Below are 19,405 nucleotides of genomic sequence, written 5' to 3'. Positions count from 1 at the left end.
ACAGTGCTACCTCTGCAGCCAGGGTCAACACCCCCAGCAGCGTTGCCCAGCCTACACAGCGACATGCAGCAACTGTGTCAAAGAGGGACACTTCTCCAGAGTCTGTCTGGGCTGACCTAAAGCTCAGAAGTCGAAAACTCATCAGGCCTGACCCATGGACTCACAGGCCCGCAGACCCCGCAATGTGGCTGCATGCCTGCCGGGAACACCCCCTTCAGACGCGTCATCAGCCACGTGAGACTTGTGGTGGTCGCCATCTTGGCCGCCGGCTCTGGCACCGACCGATACGTGCGACTCATGGGGGCCGCCATCTTGGCCGCCGGCTCCGGCACTGACCGATACGTGCGACTCATGGGGGCCGCCATTTTGGCCACCGGCTCCGGCACCGACCGACACGTGCGACCGATGGGGCGGCCATCTTGGTCGCCATCTTCGACCCAGCCTGACACATTAGACTCATGGGGGCCGCCATTTTGTGATACCGCTGACCTCACAGGCTACCCACAGCTTGGTGCAGTCACCCTCAACCAGTCGCAGCCAAAGCACCTGAAAAATGCCATGATGGTCGTCCAGGTCAATGGGCACGAGACCCCCTGAGTTTTTGACTCCGGGAACATGGAGAGCTTTGTTCACCCTGACATGGTAAGGCATGCTCCCTTCACATATACCCCGCATCCCAAACAATCTCCCTTGCCTCTGGATCCCATTCGGTCCAGATCCGGGGGTACTGTATCGCTAACCTCGTGATGCAGGGCGCCGAGTACGCTCATTTTAAGGTGAACGTCCTCCCCCACCTCTGTGTCCTCTTACTGCTTGGATTTGACTTCCACTGCAGTCACCGAAGCCTGACCGTACAGTTCGGCGGACCCTTACCCCCCATCACGGTATGCGGCCTCCGGACAGGCTGAATATTTGATGTCCCCCACGTCACCCCCGCTGGACTTGATTTTTTTAACAGGGGGTGAATGTGGTGAATGTATTTGCCTAAGTATGAACTGTCTGTATAGTGCTGTAACCTATGACCTTGTACTGGAACCCCGGCGGGCTCCGCCTCTGGCTCTGCCCTCCCCGGGGCGATATATAGACCGGCCACCTGTGGGTGGCACTCATTTGTACAGCAGACACTGGCAGGCGAGTTCCTGGATAATAAAGCCTTATATTCACTCGTTCTCACGGTCTCACAGTGAATTGACGGTATAACAACTCCGCTGCACACTTCTCCATTACATTTCATCAATGTCTGCTCATTTCACCAATCGATCTCGGTTCCCATGGAGACTGCTGCTAACTTTCTATTCCCTATATTTCCAAGTCTCAAACTTTGAAATGATGCCCCATTTCCTCAAATCTATATTTATATTATATTCTCATATATGATATATTCACGTACATATGTCTTACATATAAACTAATGTCATTGTTTGAACATGAGACATACTCAAGAGAAAGAGTAAATAGTGGGTGTGCTTTATTTATAGTTAATGGTAATTCCAACTTTTGCTTTAAGCTCAAAATGCCAGTGCATGTCTGAAAATTGTTACAAGTTTTCATTTATATCTATTTAGCATTAAAAGATGGTCATATTCGATGTTTACAAGTGTGAATCTTCAGGTGAGAATTCAGGACTTCAGGCCTTGTGCCAATAATCAGGATACTCCAAAGGCACCGATTAATTTGAAGAGTAGACATTACTGGTCTCACATGTGGTATCAATGACACAGCTCTCTGTAACAGGGGAATACAAGATCGGATTAATAGAACATAAAACATTGAAACACGCCATTCCACCCAATAAATGTGTGCTGGTGTTTTAGCTGAAGCCACGTCTCCTTCCATTCTCTCTAACATTTGGACGTCATTCCTGTTCTCTCATGCCTCGTTTGTTTTTTGAAGTGTCTAGGTTATTTATCGCAGCCACATTCTGTGGTAGCAAGTTCCACGTTCAGGCCATTCACCATAAAGAAGTACCGCCTCATTTCCCTGTGGGCTGACCAGGGTATCAATGTATTCATGGATCCACAGGAACACTAATTTAATCTCCGTGTGCCAGGAAATAAGATGACCGAACTTAACCAGCTTAAATAAATCCCATGCCAATAGTTCATCAATAAACAGTCCCAAAATAGAAGGTAGGTTGAGAGCTGCCTGATTTTTTGCTCTCTCAAACTAAAAGTCTCAAATGACGTCTGAGCTAATTCAGGTTAATTATTCAATACAGCAAAAGAGTGAATAGAAGAAAGGATGTAGGACAGGGGGGTTATCCATTGCTGCCTGTTTTCTACCTCCACTGAAAATTGAAATGAGTCCTTATTGTCCTCACAAACTCACGTCAATAAATAGGAAAGAAACCGGACGGACCACCCAGCATTGACCGAGGCACTAGAAACGACAATGACAAACCCAGCCCTGTCGACCCTGCAAAGTCTCCTTACTAACATCTGGAGACTTGTGCCAAAGTTGGGAGAGCTGTCTCACAGACAAGTTAAGCAGAAGCCTGACATAGTCATACTCACAGAATCATACCATACAGACAATGTCCCAGACACCACTATCGCCATCCCTGTCTCACCGGCAGAACAGACCCAGCAGAGGTGGTGGCGGCACAGTGGTATACTGTCAGGAGGGCGTTGTCCTGGGAGTCTTCAACATCGACTCCGGACCCCATGACGTTTCATGGCTTCAAGTTAAACATGAGCAAGGAAACCTCCTGCTGATTACCGTGCACGATCAGAGGATGAATCAGTACTCCTCCATGTTGAACACCGTTTGGAGGAAGCACTGAGGGTGGCAAGGGCACTGAATGTATTCTGCGTGGAGAAATTCTATGTCCAAAATTTGCAGTTGACACCATGTTGGGTGGGAGGGTGAGCTGTGAGGAGGATGCAATGTGATTGGGACAAGTTGAGTGAGTGGGCAAATGAATGGCAGATGCAGTGTAATTTGGATAAATGCAAGGCTATCCACTTTCCTAAATCAAGAAGGCAAACTATTATCTGAATGGCCATAAATTAGGCGGGGGAATGTGCAACGAGACCTGGGTGCCCTTGTACACTGAAGGTAAGCATGCAGGTACAGCAGGCGGTAAAGAAGGCAAATGGCTTCCGGTGGCCACCATGAGCTGAGCGATCACACAAAAGGTGCCTCTCATCTGAGAACATCAACTCAGTCCTTTTAACCCCAACTAATGGCACCAGAAGTACTCATAATCCCCCATCGGCTGCACTGCCAAACAAGATGAATCAGCTGCCCAGCTGAAAAGCCAGTAGAGAAGAGGGGAGGGATACCTCTGACACGGAGAGGGAATAAACTCGGTTTGTTCTCACTGGAACAAAGGAGGTTGAGGGGGGACCTGATAGAGGTCTACAAAATTATGAGGGGCATAGACAGAGTGGATAGTCAGAGGCTTTTCCCCAGGATAGAGGGGTCAGTTACTAGGGTGCATAGGTTTAAGGTGCGAGCGGCAAGGTTTAGAGGAGATGTACGAGGCAAGTTTTTTACACAGAGGGTAGTGGGTGCCTGGAACTCGTTGCCGGAGGAGGTGGTGGAAGCAGGGACAATAGTGATGTTTAAGGGGCATCTTGACAAATCCATGAATAGGATAGGAATAGAGGGATACGGACCCCGGAAATTTAGCAGATTTCAGTTTAGACGGGCAGCATGGTCGGCGCAGGCTTGTAGGGCTGAAGGGCCTGTTCCTGTGCTGTACTTTTCTTTGTTATTTGTTCTTGTTTGGAGCAGGAAACTCCACGTGGAGGCACAGAACCGGTGAGGGCTGACCCTCAGCGCTCATAGCGCAGACCCAGGCGCTGATGGACAAATTGAAATGCTTCATCACCTCCCAGCTCTAGAGACATGGAGAAGAGATGAGAATAGGCCTCCTGGCAATCGTCAAGACGACAGTGGAGGTGCGAAGGCCTTCATATGGGAGGCAATTGACAATACGAAGAGGAGGCGAGAGGCCCAGGTAACGACGACATGGTACCTCGAATAGGCCGTCACGGACCAAGGGGACCGGACTACAACACTCAAGGGCAAGTTGGTGAGCCTGATCAAGACCGAGAAATGGGTTGATGGATAAGGTCGACGACCAAGAGAACTGTTTTCAGTGGAAAAACTTGAGAACCTTTGGGCTGCCGGAGGGAATGGAGGAGAGAAACCCCACAGAATACATAGCAGCAATGCACGGGAAGCTGGTCGGCGAGGAGGGCTGGAGATAGACCATATCCACAGGTCACTTCGGCAGTGGCCCAGAGCTGGTGAACCACCGCGGGCGATAATCATGAGGCTCCCCAGGTACCAGGCAAAGAACGGATCCTGAGGTGGGCGAAGAGCATGAGAAGGTGCAAGTGGGAAGGACATTCGATTCGCCTGTACCAAGAAATTGGTGCTGACCTCGCCAAGCGCCGGGCAGAATTTAACAGTGCCAAGCTATATAAAAGTGGGGTGTGGCTTGGCATGCTCTACCCAGCCAAACTGTGGGCCATGTACCAGGGTAAAGAACAATACTTTGACTTTCTACAGGAGGCCAACAAGCTTGTCCAGAAAAATGGACTGGGCCACCAACGGTAGAGGATAGTGACCAGAACACGGGCTGCAAGGGGCAGGGGCGACCACAGCAGAGGCATAGCGGAGGAGGGGGAGTGAGGTAAATGGGGGGCAAATAGGGTAATCTGACTTTTAGGGGAGCCGCTACACTCGTGAGCAGACTGGTGTATGGAAGGACAGCGAAGGAGGAGGTCACGGCGCACCTCCCGGGAGAGAGACATCGTCTGCCAGAGGGGTAGGAGAAAACAGAACTTCAGGGGAAACAAAGAGCGAAAAGGGTGAGGGTTGGGGGAGGTAGGGAAGCGGGTAAAGCCAAGGGGGTATGAGGATGGGGGTGGCCATACTAATGAACAGGACAGTTTCATTCACGGTGACGAGCTCAGTGATGGATCCGTGGGCGATACATTATGGTCAGCAGGACCCTGGAAGGGGCCCCGTTCGCCTTGATAAATATAGATGTCCTGAACTGGGATGATACAGAAATCTTCCAAAAAACGATGGCCAAAATCCCGGACCTAGAGACTGTGGTAGTATGACTAGAGGTACAACGGTACCTGGGAGTGTGAGCTACCATTTGTGGATAAGGCTCGCTGCTCATTGGCCCAAGTGTTTGCATTTCATTGGTCGGAACACAAGGTAGCTCTGCCCAGTGAGGCGGGGTATAAGAACCCATGTTTCACAGCAGCCGGCCTTCTTTCTGTACTCGAGCTGCTGGGGTAACATCTTGTCGATTAAAGCCTTCAATTCGGACTACATCCTCGTTTCAGTAGTTATAGTTATTTATCGCGCATCAGACATCCAACGACTTATCCTGGAGTGGGGGGTCTTTAACTGCATACAGGACCTGACAATGGACAGATCTAACCCCAGGACAGGAACATGTCAGGCATGGCACAAGAATGGAACAGACGGTGGTGCAGGGGTGGGGGGGTGGGGGGGGTAGTCTCTTGGAGATTCAATCACCCTAGAGAAAAATCATTCTCCTTCTTCTCCCACGTGCACAAGGCCTACTTGCGAATAGACGTTTTGTCATTGGAAAAATGGTGTTTCCAACTGTAACAAAGGTTGAATACTCCAAGACTGTAATCTCTGACAACGCGCCACATTACATGGATGTGAGGTTGGAGAAGGGGCTGATGGGAGCCTGGATGCAGCGCACCTCACCGATAGGGAATTCTGTACAAAGAAATCCCAAGCCACCGAAGGGTATGTAACCTGCTCCCAGAATGGGGAGATCTCACCCTCCATGTTCTGAGAGACACTGAAGGCAGTGATCAGGGGCAAAATCATAACCTGTAGGGCCCTTCGAGACAGGAAGGAGAAGGAAGCCCAGCAGTGGCTGATCAACTCCATACTGGAGGTGGATCTACAGTACTCCACAGCCCCAAGAGTGGAACTGCTGGCAGAGAGGAAAAAGCTGCAGATGGAATTTGACCTGCTCTCCACAAGGAAGACAATCCACCAGCTCCAACAGGAATGGGGAACTTTCTACAAACATGGAGCCAAGGCCAGCTGCCTGCTGGAACACCGGCTAAGAAAGCAACCAGCCGCAAAAAAAGCGCAAGTTAGGGACAGAATCGGTAGGATGGTAGCAGACCCAAACAAGGTTAACAAGGCCATCGCAAACGTTTACTGAGGGCTCTACACCTCCGAACCCCCGGAGCGGGACTCGATGGTGGAACAGTTCCTCGACAGACTGGATATACCCGTGGTGAGGGAGGACAGGAAACAAGGGCTAGAAGCATCGCCAGAGCTGGGCAAATTCGTGGAATGTATTAATTCCATGCAGTCAGGGAAAGTGTCATGTTCGGATGGGTTCCGGTCGAGTGTTACAAAACTTCTCAGCAGTGCTGGCCCTGCACTTGTGGGAGATGTTCGAATGACTGATTGTCAAAGGGGGCCTGCTGCCCACGATGGCCCAGGTCTCGATCTCACTGATCCCCAAAAAAGAACAAAGACCCGACAGGCTGTGGAGCATAGACCGATCTCTCTCTTAAACACTGATGCAAAATTCCCAGCAAAGGCACTGGTGAGGTGCCTGGAGTGATCACGGAAGATCAGACCGGATTTGTCAAGGGCAGATAGCTAACAGTTAAGATCAGACACGTCCTGAATGCGATAATGACTCCATCCAGGGAGAGGACACCAGAGGTGCTCAAGGAGGTGCTTGAGCGGTTTGGGTTTGGAGCAGGGTTCACCGCATGGGTGTAGCTTCTGTACAGCGCTCCTACGGTGAGCGTACGGACGACCGCCAGCAGCTCCGAATACTTTTGGCTGCACAGGGGAACAGAGGTGCCCGTTACCCCTGCTCCTGTTCACACTGGCAATCGAACCACTGCCCATCACCCTTAGATTGGCGGATATGTGGACGGGCATTTGGAGAGGGGGCAGAGAACAGAGAATCTCGCTCTGTGCAGGTGACCTGCTCCTCTACGTGTCAAAACCCCCTAGTCAGTATGGGAAAGATAACAGGATTCCTTAGGAATTCCCAGCACCCACCACACCACTCCCAGCACCCACCACCCCACTCCCAGCACCCACCACACCACTCCCAGCACCCACCACACCACTCCAGGCGGTAGTGGCCTCACTAAGGACATGGAACCAGCTCTGGCCCCATTTCAAGATTGGCACAATGCCCATCTGCAACAACTATAGGTTCATATCGGCGAGGGTAGACACCACATTTGGAATGTCGAGCAAGGTCAGGGGGACACTGAGAGTAGAGGACATGTGCGTGACAACCCTGGGGCAACTCTCATAAGAGGCTCCAACTCCTGAAAGGGAACAAGCTCAGGCACCTGCAGCTACGTGACTTTCTCTACAAGGAGACAAAACGTTTCTCCAGAGACCCGGACGCACATTGCAGGACACAATGGTTGGACTGAACTGGTTAGGGGATGACAAATGTTTGCAACATCTGCGGACGAGTCATAGAAAAGATCAGGACCCCACTAGACGAGACCAGACAGAAATGGGAGGAGGAGGTGGGCATGGAGATAGGGAGATAGGGCAAGAACCCTGGATGGAGGTGCTGCACAGGATCAACTCCACCTCCTCCTGCGTCGGGCTAAGCCTGATGCAACTTACTAAGGCCCACATGAGCGGGTTCATCCCGGAGGTGGAGGATAATTGCAAGTGGTGTCAGGGGGGCCTGGCTAACCACACCCACATGTTCTGCTCCTGCTGCAGACTCAGGGAGTTCTGGGGATGGCCTTTTGCGAGGCCATGTCCAGGGTTCTGGGGGTCAAAATGCAGCTGTGCCCGACTGTGACGGTCTTCCACAGCTTCCAGAGCTCTGGAGAGAGAAAGGGGCGGTCCTAACAAGCATGTCTTTCGGGACTTGTGGGAGAAAACAGGAGCACCCGGAGGAAACCCAGATACAGGGAGAACGTGGAAACCACATACAGACAAGGCCAGAATTGAACATGGGTCCCTGCCGTTGTGAGGCAGCAGTGCTAACCACTATGCCACTGTGCAGTCAATGTCCCGGGATACCACTGCAGGAGTTTCTCAGGGTAGTGTCCTAGGCCCAACCATCTTCAACTGCTTCATCAATGACCTTCCTTCCAACATAAGGTAAGAAGTGGGGATAGTCGCTGATGATTGCACAATGTCCAGCACCATTTGCAACACCTCAGACAGTGAAGCAGTCCATGTCCAAATGCAGCAAGACCTGGACAATATCCAGACTTTAGTTGACAAGTGGAAAATAACAATCACATCACACAAGTGCCAGGCAGTGACCATCCCCAACAAGAGAGAATCAACCATTGCTCCTTGATGTTCAATGGCATTAACATCACTAACTCGCCCACTATCAACATCCTGGGGGTGACCATTGACAGAGAACTGAACTAACTTGCCATATTAATGCTGTGGCTACAAGAGCGGGACAGAGTCTAGGAATCCTGTGTTGAGTAACTCACCTCCTGACTCCCCAAAGCCTGTCCACCACCTACAAGGAACAAATCAGGACTGTGATGGAATACTCTCCACTTACCTGGATGAGAGCAGCTCCAACAACACTCAAGAAACTCAACACCATCCAAGACAAAACAGTGGTTGCTCCCACTTCCACAAACATTCAATCTCACCACCACTAGGGGCTGGTTTAGCACACTGGGCTAAATAGCTGGCTTTTAAAGCAGACCAAGGCAGGCCAGCAGCACCGTTCAATTCCCGTACCTGCCTCCCCGAACAGGCGGCGGAATGTGGTGACTAGGGGCTTGTCACAGTGACTTAGTTTGAAGCCTACTTGTGACAATAAGCGATTTTCATTTCATTTCACCAAAGCACAGTAGCAGCCGTGTGCACCATTTACAAAATGCACTGCAGTAACTCACTAAGGGTCCTCAGGCAGCACCTTCCAAAGTCATGACCACTACCATCTAGAAGAACCAGAGCAGCATATGCCTGGAAACCCCACCACCTGGAGGTTCTCCTCCAAGTCACTCACCACTCTGGGAATATATCACTCTTCCTTCACTGTTGCTCAGTCAAAATCCTGGTACTTGCCCCCCCCCCCCCCCCCCCCCCACAATAGCACTGTGAGTGTTCCTTCACCACAGTGAGCACAGCGGTACAAGAAGGCAGCTCCCCACCTTCTCAAAGGCAATTAGGCATGGGCAATAAATACTGGCCTAGCCAGTGAAGCACTCATCCTATAAAAAATTAATTTAAAAAAATGTAAGCTAATAGATTTATAGATAACTTTACTGCCTGGGAACAAAGCATCATTCTGTGTGAGAGAACGGCATGGTCAAGGCCTCTGTAACTGCTCCGGTACCCTCCTCAGCTGAATGTTCTGTTCCACTCAGTTGATGAGTAAGAAAGGCTACCCTATATTTATTTGAATAGAGCTATAAGGGGTTACTCTCTTGGCTTCACTGGTATTTAAAACAGTAAACAATACAATAGAGGTTAATCCAGGGTGATATTTCAAATTAAGATGTGGACATAAGATAAAGAGAGTACAACCTTCAGGGTTTCAGGGTACTGTAAGTATTGTTCCTGTTTGTTTCTGGTTATTTCCATATTTCCCCTTTTATCTTTGCTGCTACATTTTTTTGAATCGTGGATGATTAATGGACATGCGTCTTTAAGGAAGTGGCCAGTGTATTTAATTCAAACAGGAAGATGCAGAAGGCTGTGCTGTTTTAGACCGATATCAGTGATGGCTGATGTCAATGAAATGGCCTAAAAGGGCTGTGCTCTGCCCAGTGCAGGCGGTGACTGGATCTGATCCCACTGAGAAGTTTGTCAGAGTCACAAGGCTGGTTTTGCTTTCAGTTTTGGAGTCTGGCAGCACAGAGGCAAAAGCCTAATATAAATTTCTCCGGAAAGCTGCTAAAAGTGGGGAATGCTGCATTCTTGAAAACACGGGAATCTGACTGAATCGGCCTTCAGGAAAGTAATCACAGACTGTAGACAAAGACAGGGCTTTACTTTTCTCCGTGAGAATGTGAGTGTTTTTCTCAGAAACCACAGGTACCTGAACGAATCCACGATAAAAACCTTGAACTGAAGGCCAGGATTGAAGCAAAGGTACTCAGGAACCTACCATCTGAGACAAAGACTTATCTTTTGACTTTAATCCTTACTATTTTTCACCCTTTTCTTTCCCCTCTGTGTTTGTCTGTCTTGTGTGTGGGGGTAGAGGGTGTGGCAGTCAAGGGGGGGGGGGGGGGGGTAGGTGTTAATGGTCATTTAACCAACTGTATTTCATATTTTCTAGTTATAAATAAACAGTAATTGTGTTTAAACTTACAAACCTGTAATTATTGGAGAGCCAAGGGAAAAAGATTTGAGGGATTTTTAAATAAGAATTATTGGTTAACTCACTTGTTTTGTGGCTCTGGGGAACACGGGGCTGGATATGACCGCGCACTTGTCCAGGGTGACGTAACAGCACACACAAAGCATGTGCAGCAAACCTCTGGCCAGAGTAATGGCAGCATAAAACACGGTATAGATTGCAGATCCATATGCCGATGGGAACCTTTCACTTCCAATCTGAATGATTCACCACCAGCAGCATGCACAGATCCAGGCTTTCTTCTCCAAACAACTCACTCTCGTGCAACAAATGCTCTCAAAGTTGAACTTTTAGCCACATGACCTTGCTGAAATGGATCTTTAATGGGACATCTGCAATGAAACAATGTGAATTGATGAGCCAGTTACTCACGCTCAGTACAGCAGATTCCCGATGAGGCACATTTCCCGCCTTCCTTGCCACAGGATCTGCCGATGGGTTCACACGGAGAGAAAATGTAGTTTTCCTTCTCGCACTTTACTGTCTCGGACGTCCCAATGAAGCAGCCAAACCTTTCCCCACAGCAAATCCTGGACCCAAAGCAATGGCCTTTATTTTCAGGACCACACTGCATGCACTGTGTAGGATTGGAAAAGGGATTGTGTCAATGGTGTCAGTAAACAGAGCCAAATAATTATTACAATGTCACTGATTGTCCAAAGGGCATTCGTTAAATGCACAAATGGATTCCATTTAGTCATTAAAATTTCATGCAGTGATTTATTTTGCAATTCTATCAAAACATGAGTAAATTTCAATATACTGCTTAGTTGTAATGGACAACTAGTGACAATGTCCACTGGATCCATCCATCAGCAATGATGAAAAGAACTTTTGTTAGTTAGTAATAACAAAGTCACGCAAATGTCCTTAGGCCCAGAATATATCAAAACAAACCTCAAGTCCCTTTAAAATCCTATCTATTATTGAGATATCATACCAAACAATCATATGCCTGTCAGGAATCTTTAGGAACACGATGAGTACTTTAGGTCCATCAATACGAGCCCTATTTAATATCTCACCACAGCCAGTCTTCAGCAACACTCCATTCAACCTCCACCTTCCATCACAGCCTGTTCCATATGTTTAAAATTGCTTAGGGGTAGCGCGGTGGCGCAGTGGATTAGCATTACTGCCTCACGGCACCAGGGTCCCAGGTTCAATCCCAGCTCTGGGTCACTGTCCATGTGGAGTTTGCACATTCTCCCCGTGTTTGCGACCCAAAGATGTGCAGGGTAGGTGGATTGGCCACGCTAAATTGCCCCTTAATTGGAAAAAATGAATTGGACACTCTAATTTTATTTTTTATGTTTATAATTGCTTCATTACAAAGAGCAGCACTCCAAATCTTTGAAACATTAAGAATAATTTGCCCAAATTACTTTTGCCATAATTTGAACATTTCATTTCAGTCATCTCACATTTTCCCCATTCTTCCAAAATCACAGATCATAAAATCTACAGTGCAGAAGGAGGCTTTTCGGCCCATTGAGTCTGCACCAGCCCCTTGAAATAGAACCCTACCCAAGCTGACACCTCCACCCTATCCCCATAACCCAGTAACCCCACCCCAATTTGTACACTAAGGGCAATTTATCATGGCCAATCCACCTAACCTGCACATCTTTGGACTGTGGGAGGAAACCGGAGCACCTGGGAAACCCAGGCAGACACAGGAAAAATGTGCAGACTCCGCACAGACAATGACCCAAGTCGGGAAACGAGCCTGGGACCCTGGAGCTGTGAAGCACTGTGCTACCCACTGTGCTACCGTGCCGCCCATGTTCAATTTCTTTAACCATTTCTTTTTCAAGTTGAATCTCCAATTACTGCAATAACCATTGTTGGCCTGGAAGACTGCATTACAGTGACACACTGGCCACAATTTTAGGTTGACTGGGTGTGGACTCGCCCGCACTGGAAGCACGAGAAATCGCACAAGCGACTTCGGGAGCGCGTCTCGGTGTCCTGGGCGCGAGTGTGAGAGTCAGATGTGTGCCCGCCAACAATTAAGGAGTCAGTTAAGGGGATTAAAAAGTTTTATGTTGCCTGTACAATTTTAAGGTGGGTGTACGGGCAATTTGAGCAGGCACCCACTCCTTTTCTTTCACTTTTCTTATACAAGGATGGAATGAAAAGGGGCTGAAGCACGGGCTGCGTGAGTTGTGAGGGGCGCAGGATAGAGTTTGTTGTAGCGTTACCATTAAGATTTCAGACCTTTTACTCTGGTTTCTTGTGAGGTATCTGCATCGTTAACCTTGTTCTTGAGGACTGTTGCGTTCTGGGAACTCTGTTGGAGCATTTCTGTCCATTGCAGCCATCGCTGCGCGGGGCAGTGCCATCCGCATTCCAGCAGGAGGGGATTGTGTACTGGGTCGGGGGCCAGTTTAGCTCAGTGGGTTAGACAGTGGGTTTGTGATGCAAAGTAAGGCCAACAGCGTGGGTTCAATTCCCATATCAGCTAATATTATTCATGAAGTCCCCACCTTCTCAATCTTGCCCCTCGCCTGAGGAGTGGTGATCTTCGGGTTAAATCACCAGCAGTCAGCTCTCCCCCTCAAAAGGGGAAAGCAGTCTATGGTCATCTGGGACGATGGCAACTTTACTTTTTACTGTGCTGGTGGGAGCACCCCCTCTGAGGAAGAGAGGGGCAGAAGGAGGAGGAGACCAAGAGTCCGCAGGCAGCACCGAAGGGAAAGAACATTGTGTTGAGCAGCATAGGAACAGGATCAGCTGGAAGAGCAAGGAGGACAAACCCAGAGAGGACCTGCGCAGCAATCCTGTTGTCAGAGTGTACAGGTAGCGAGCCAGCTACCTCGGCATGGCTGAGGTCCAGTGTCGCAGGAGGCTCCACCCCTCAGAGACACCGTGATATCATTACGCTGCATGATTGGGCTGGAGACCGTCTTCAGCTGTGTGGATGGACACCCAATTCCAATGGCTCTGAAGGTCCTCCAATAAATTCCCCTCAATCATTACGCATTTAGATAATTCCAGGGATCAATAGGGGATCTATGTGGAGTGTCTCAAACAGCTGCCCATAGCTGTGTCACGTCAGTTTCTGATGGTCTTTTCAGATGGGTCCCCACATCAATCCATTACTGGACAGACCAAGCCAGCCAGGCTGAGTGAGCCAGAGGCTTTGCAGCTATTGCAAGGTTCCCCTGCGCCCCAGGTGCTATAGACTGCACTCATGTGGCTATCTGGTCATCAGAGAATCAGCCAGGTGGCTTCATTAATAGGAAGGGTAACCACTCCGTGGCCAGAATTGTATATACAAAGCTTGGGTGGGCACTCAACCTGGAAGAACCTGAAATCACGCAGAAAGACATTGGCTCCACATCCTGATGTCATCGTGCACTTGTGCAATATTGTGGTCAGCGGCTGCGCGTGAGTCAGAAGCGCATGTGCCGATGATCAAGAAGATCATTTCAATAAACGCTAATTGACTGGAATTTTATGATGCCTATCTGCCTTTCTGGTTGGCGGCTAGGCCAATTGGCCAGGCGGTTTTTAGGTTTAAGATGCAACCTCAATCCAGGGCAGGGTCAAAGGCCAGGGCTTAAATAAAATTAACAAATGTGTCTTTGTGTTATTGTGCTGCCTAGACACACTCGTGGCATTGTTTTTCCGTCGATAGTTATTTCTCAAGGGTCAGCAGCTCAGCAATGGCTGCCCTCCCCCTCCCTCACCACCCCCCCCCCTCCCCCCGCCGCCCCCGAGGGAGCACAGTGGCAACGTCAGCCCGCACCCTCCCTTTTCCTGGTGCCCACCCTCTTCCCGCCCTCCCCGGCAGCACAGCCTTTTACAGAACGTGTTTCACTCTGGCTGGCCGTTACTTGGCCGTCCATGACAAAATTGTGCCCGGGGCCGACTGGGGCCGGGTGTCCGTATTGTGCACGCTTCCGCTGAGAGGAAAAATGGCGGGCAAAATACCTCAGCCCATTCAGTAAATCTGTATGAGGTACCTTGGCAGCTCATGATGCACACATACTGCGGCACTTCGAGATACCGAGGCTGTTCGTCCCTCCAGCTCAGCTGGACGGTTGGTTGTTGGCTGGCAAAGGGTATGCGTTTTAAAGGTGACCCATGACTACTCTGGCACCCAAGGACAGATGTAGAATAGTGATACAAGGCTGGTGGTTGAGAGGACAATAAGGCTATTGAAGAAGATGTTCCACTGGCCGGGGTGCCCTGCTATACCCTCCAGAGTGCATGCTTCTTATCACTGTTGTTTACTGCGCTCTACACAATCTGGCACTGGCAAGTGGGGGGGAGGGGTGTCCCCCCACTCGAGGATGAGGATACCCAGGCAGCTTGACATACCTCAGAGGAAGACTCCACAGATGGATCTGATGAGGACCCCTGGCAGGCAGAGGGTGAGAATAAAGAGGCAACCTTAATGAACCTTCAGGTGGTTAGGCATACCATAGGGGCATTGTTTCAATGCTCCTTTAGCTAGGCTGCCAAGGCTTGGCATCCACCTCTGCACACATTTATGACAATACAATCCCATTATCCCAATGCCGCCTCACAGCCTCAGCAATAAAGTTTGCTGCCCTTGCGGTCCATTGCACGTCACTAGTGAGGCCTGCGCCTATGAAAAACATGAATGACATTCAGGTCATTACAACACAATACTCATTTATATCTTTAGCAGACTTGCAAATAAGGCACAATGACACAGAAACCATACATTACTTTGATTAAATGAACAACGGCCACCCGTGAAAGTCCTTCTGGTGCTCACAGTATCTTAAACGTATATTTGTGAATGCTCCATCTTGATGCCCTTTCCCCACTCCCCGCTTGGCAATGGCATTGGAACAGATTGCTCACGATGTTGTTGTGTTGGTCCTGAATTTGTTTAGTACTGGGGAGCTGAACTCAGAGATCGGGCCGCCATTTTGAAAGGGTGCCCCGATCTCGAAGTGACTTGTGGGTCCCTACCCATGGGCAATGTCACCCCCCCACTCACATGGGCACTACCCCATACCCGCCCAAGTAAGGACACCCCGCTATGGGTTCCCTGGGGAACCTCCTCTTCAGGCCCCCCCAAGCTCCCTTACAGCACCTCTTTCCTTCCAGGAACCCACCTGTAACCCCCCCCCCCCACACCTCCTGAGACCCCTACTCACCTGCCCTGCACTCCCCCACCCTTGCACTGCCACCCCACCACCTGGGCAATGCTCCAGCCAGCTTGGCAGTGCCAAGGCACAGCTGGGCAGTGCCAAGGTGCCCACTTTCCAGTAGGAGCGCCAAGGGGCCACCCATCCACTATTCTTGACACTCAGGGGTTTCTGATAGCCTGGAAATCCCCCAGTGTGCCGTTCCACTTGGTCCACCTTCTTGTGGACCAGCACTGATTGGCACCTAGGCAGCCTCCCTGCGGAGGCCGGAGAATCGAGGGAGGATGGTGTATCTCGGGTGAGTAGGTCTTAAGTAGATTTAAGACCTACTTCCGGGAGCACCGTTTGTTCACGGCCCTTTTGGGCGGAGTTCCGAATCCCGCGAAGTGCGGAGGCTGCTGGGAAGCCCACGAGAGGGCTCTCCCAGAATTCTCTGGCCGCATTGTGCTCTCGCTCGAGAGGATCATGCCATAAACTGAAAAAATCAGATTGGCAGTAGTAGCTTGGATGAGTTCTTCGAATGTTTTTGAAATAGTTTCTTAGAGCAACACGTTGTGGAACCAACCAGAGAGCAGGTGATATTAGATATGTTATTGTGTAATCTGGCAAGATTTATTCATAACCTCAATAAAGGCGCTGCCACAACATGGTTACGTTTTACATCCAATTTGAAAGGGAGAAGAGTGGGTCTAAGATGGGTATTTTAAACTTAAATAAAGGCAACTGTGGGTATGAAAGCTGAACTAGCTGAAGTGAACTGGAATATTAGGCTTGAGGATAGATCAATAGAGAATCAGTGGTAGGCATTTAAGATATATTTCAGAACATTCAAAATAAGTTTATTCCTCTTTTAAAGAAAACTTCTAAGGGAAGGAACCACCATCCATGATTAACTAAAGAAGTTAAGGGAAGCATCAAACTTGTGAAAGAAGCAAATTATTACTGTGCTAAGATTTTTTTTGCTGTCGTTTGTGGGCAGCACGATAGCATAGTGGTTAGCACAGTCATTTCACAGCGCCAGGGTCCCAGGTTCGATTCCCGGCTGGGTCACTGTGAGTGCGGAATCTGCACGTTCTCCCCGTGTCCACGTGGGTTTCCTCCGGAAGCTCCGGTTTCCTCCCACAGTCCAAAGATGTGCGAGTTAGGTGGATTGGCCATGCTAAATTGCCCTTTGTGTCCAAAAAATGTTAAGTGGGGGTTACTGGGTTACCGGGATAGGGTAGATACGTGGGCTTCAGTCGGGTGCTCTTCAGTCGGGCCGCTACAGACTCGATGGGCCGAATAGCCACCTTCTGCTCTGTAAATTCTGTAAAAAGATGAGTGGTAGGAGAGATGCTTGGTCCGAATATAAACAGCAGAGAATGACTTAAAAGGTTAATCAGGAGAAAGATATCAGAATGTGAGGTGAAGCTGGCTGGAAATGTAAAAATAGACAGCAAAGGTTTCTACGTGTATTTAAACGGAAAAGAGGCAGTAAAGTGAGCAAACTGAAGGAGCTGTGGGCTGACAAGTCTCTGGGTGCTGATGGGCCCAATCCTCGGGTGTTGAAAGAAGTGGCTCATGCAGTCGCAGATGCATTTGTATTAATTCCCCAAAATTCACTGGATGCTGGAATGGTTCCACCCGACCAGAAAGTAAGAATTATAACCTCTCTATTCAAGAAGGGAGGGAGGCAGAAAGCAGGAAACTGTAGCCCAGTTAACTTGACATCTGTCATGATAAGCAGTTAGAATGAATTATTAAGGAGTTTATAGCGAGGCACTTAGAGAAACACGAAGAATTCGGGAAGAGTCAGCATGGTTTTGTGAAAGGGAAATCATGTTTAACCAATTTAATGGTTTTTTTTTGAAGGAGTAACATGTACTGAGGTGGACGAGGAGCCTGTAGACATACTGTGGATGGTCTTATGAGGATAGGTTGAAAAGGCTGGGCTTTTTTTCACTGGAGTTTAGAAGTTTAGAAGATTGAGGGGTGACTTGGTTGAAGTATATAAGATCCTGAATGGTATTGACAAAGTGGACGAGGAAAGGATGTTTCCTCTTGTCGCCCTTTCAGAACAGAGATGAGAAGAATTATTTTCTCTCAGAGGATTGTGCGACTTGGGAATTCTGTCCCTCAGAATGCAGTGGATGCGGGATCACTGAATATTTTTAAGTCGGAGGCAGATAGATTGTTGTTAGACAAGGGAGTCAAAGGTAATCGGGGGCAGATGGGAATGTGGAACTCAACAGATCAACCATAACCTTATCGCATGGTGGGGCAGGCTCGAGGGGCCAAAAGGTTCTCTTCCTATTTCATCTGTTTGTCCCACTCCAGCCTCACAAGCACCCCACCACTGCGCCAACCCCTCCCCCCCCCCCACCCCCCTTCCACACCAGAAGAGCCAGCTTCAAGTGCTTGTCAAGACTTGTACACCTCACCCTTCCACACACAGAGTGTGAATGACTAAATCTCCCATGCTTGGCATGTAGAGATCTGTGCCCTTTGGCACTATGCTTCTCTCACCCCTTTGTGCTGTAACGTACACCCAACCTCCAGGACATGTGTACCCAGGTCCATGTCAGGTTAGTACTCAACCTGCTATCTCATTGAGCTTGTCCTGGTATTGGATCCAAGTTCAGTGTAAGACATCATGCCCGCTTACCTAGGCAGCCACTTCCGTCCAGCCCTTCTTCATCTGGTAGTGGGGGGGGGGGTGCCTTTCTCTTGCTATCCTATAGCATTAGTATTTCACCCGCTACCTCCACTAGGGTGTGCTGACAGGTGTCAGAGAATTGTGGGGCACAATGCCCAGAATCACAATTATCCTTCAATAAACGTCCCTTTAAAAATAAGCATGATCATCTGTCCTCGTATTCACTTTACACTTTTTATCTGTAATTAAAAGATTTTAAAAGCCCAACCTGAAAATAGTTGGACTGCAAGTGGTAATATCCTGCAGAACAGCTTCGCTGAGAGTGACCTCATCACCTCAGGGTAATAGTCTCAGAGTTTATGATGAGGCGAGGTCATGTATTGGAGTCCAAGGAAAGAAATGTGGTTTTGTTGTTGATATAATAATAATAATTGCGTACTGTCACAAGTAGGCTTCAATGAAGTTACTGAAAAGCCCCTAGTGGCCACATTCCGGCGCCTGTTGGTCCGTAAGTGAATCTGGTCACTGATTCTTAAGCGAGGGCCAATCTAGTCAGCTGATCGGACCTTCAGTTACGGGTCTGACTGAAGTTTGTCTATGTGGGGCTCCCCAATGTTGTGTGGAGTTTTAAAAATTTTTTAGCACATTTACTTGTTGCACAATTTATACTTGTTTGCAAAGTGAGAGAACCATTCAAGAAAAGCTAGTGTTTAGTTAGTTTGAATGCAAGACTGTAAGCTATTTGACAAAGAAAACTGCTCCTTACCTGTCTGATCTCCAAGTTCATGATGGACCTTTTGCCTCCCACGGGGCAGTTGTTAAAGTAACAAGCTCTGGAGAGGGAGACGATGCAGAGAAGACTAAGTGCGAGGCAGGCAGACTGCATGATGTTCGACCGGTGAATCTGGATCCGAGGAATCTTCCAAACTGTACTGGGAGCCTGCAAATCTTCATCTTATTTATACCCTTGAACAAATATTCAGAGTCAGGAGGTGGAATCATATTGCTAATTTAGCACGGGCTGAATACATTTTCAAAACTATTGTAATGAACGCAGGCACAGTACCACTCATGATTCACCTGAGGTCAGTCATTACCTGGACCAACGCTTCCTTTTTATAATAGAACTTAATTTATTCAACAACATGAGTGCAGGCCATTCCAATCTGAATATCATTTTCCAATTAAATGCTACTTTTAAAACCTAATGCAAAGAGATCATTGCGCTGAAACCTAAGTTTAAAATTAACGATACAAAAGTGCCAGAATTCAGGA

The 19,405-nt window shown here is 48.7% G+C and overlaps 1 protein-coding gene across 1 annotated transcript; it reads right to left on the bottom strand.

Moving 5' to 3' along the window:
- Window positions 1-1,446: 1,446 nt before the first annotated feature.
- Window positions 1,447-19,056, bottom strand: LOC119963693 (neurophysin 1-like). The gene is made up of 3 exons (XM_038793008.1): window positions 18,897-19,056; window positions 10,736-10,940; window positions 1,447-1,725 (listed from the first exon to the last, which is right to left on the bottom strand). The coding sequence occupies exons 1-3, from the start codon at window positions 19,014-19,016 to the stop codon at window positions 1,670-1,672; spliced, it is 381 nt and encodes a 126-aa protein (XP_038648936.1). The 5' UTR covers window positions 19,017-19,056; the 3' UTR covers window positions 1,447-1,669.
- Between the last annotated feature and the right edge of the window lie 349 nt (window positions 19,057-19,405).

The sequence above is a fragment of the Scyliorhinus canicula genome, chromosome 3 (genome assembly GCF_902713615.1).
Source record: "Scyliorhinus canicula chromosome 3, sScyCan1.1, whole genome shotgun sequence".
Classification (NCBI taxonomy): domain Eukaryota; kingdom Metazoa; phylum Chordata; class Chondrichthyes; order Carcharhiniformes; family Scyliorhinidae; genus Scyliorhinus; species Scyliorhinus canicula.
Note: the sequence above shows the minus strand (reverse complement) of the source record. Positions and strands in the feature narration are given on the sequence as shown.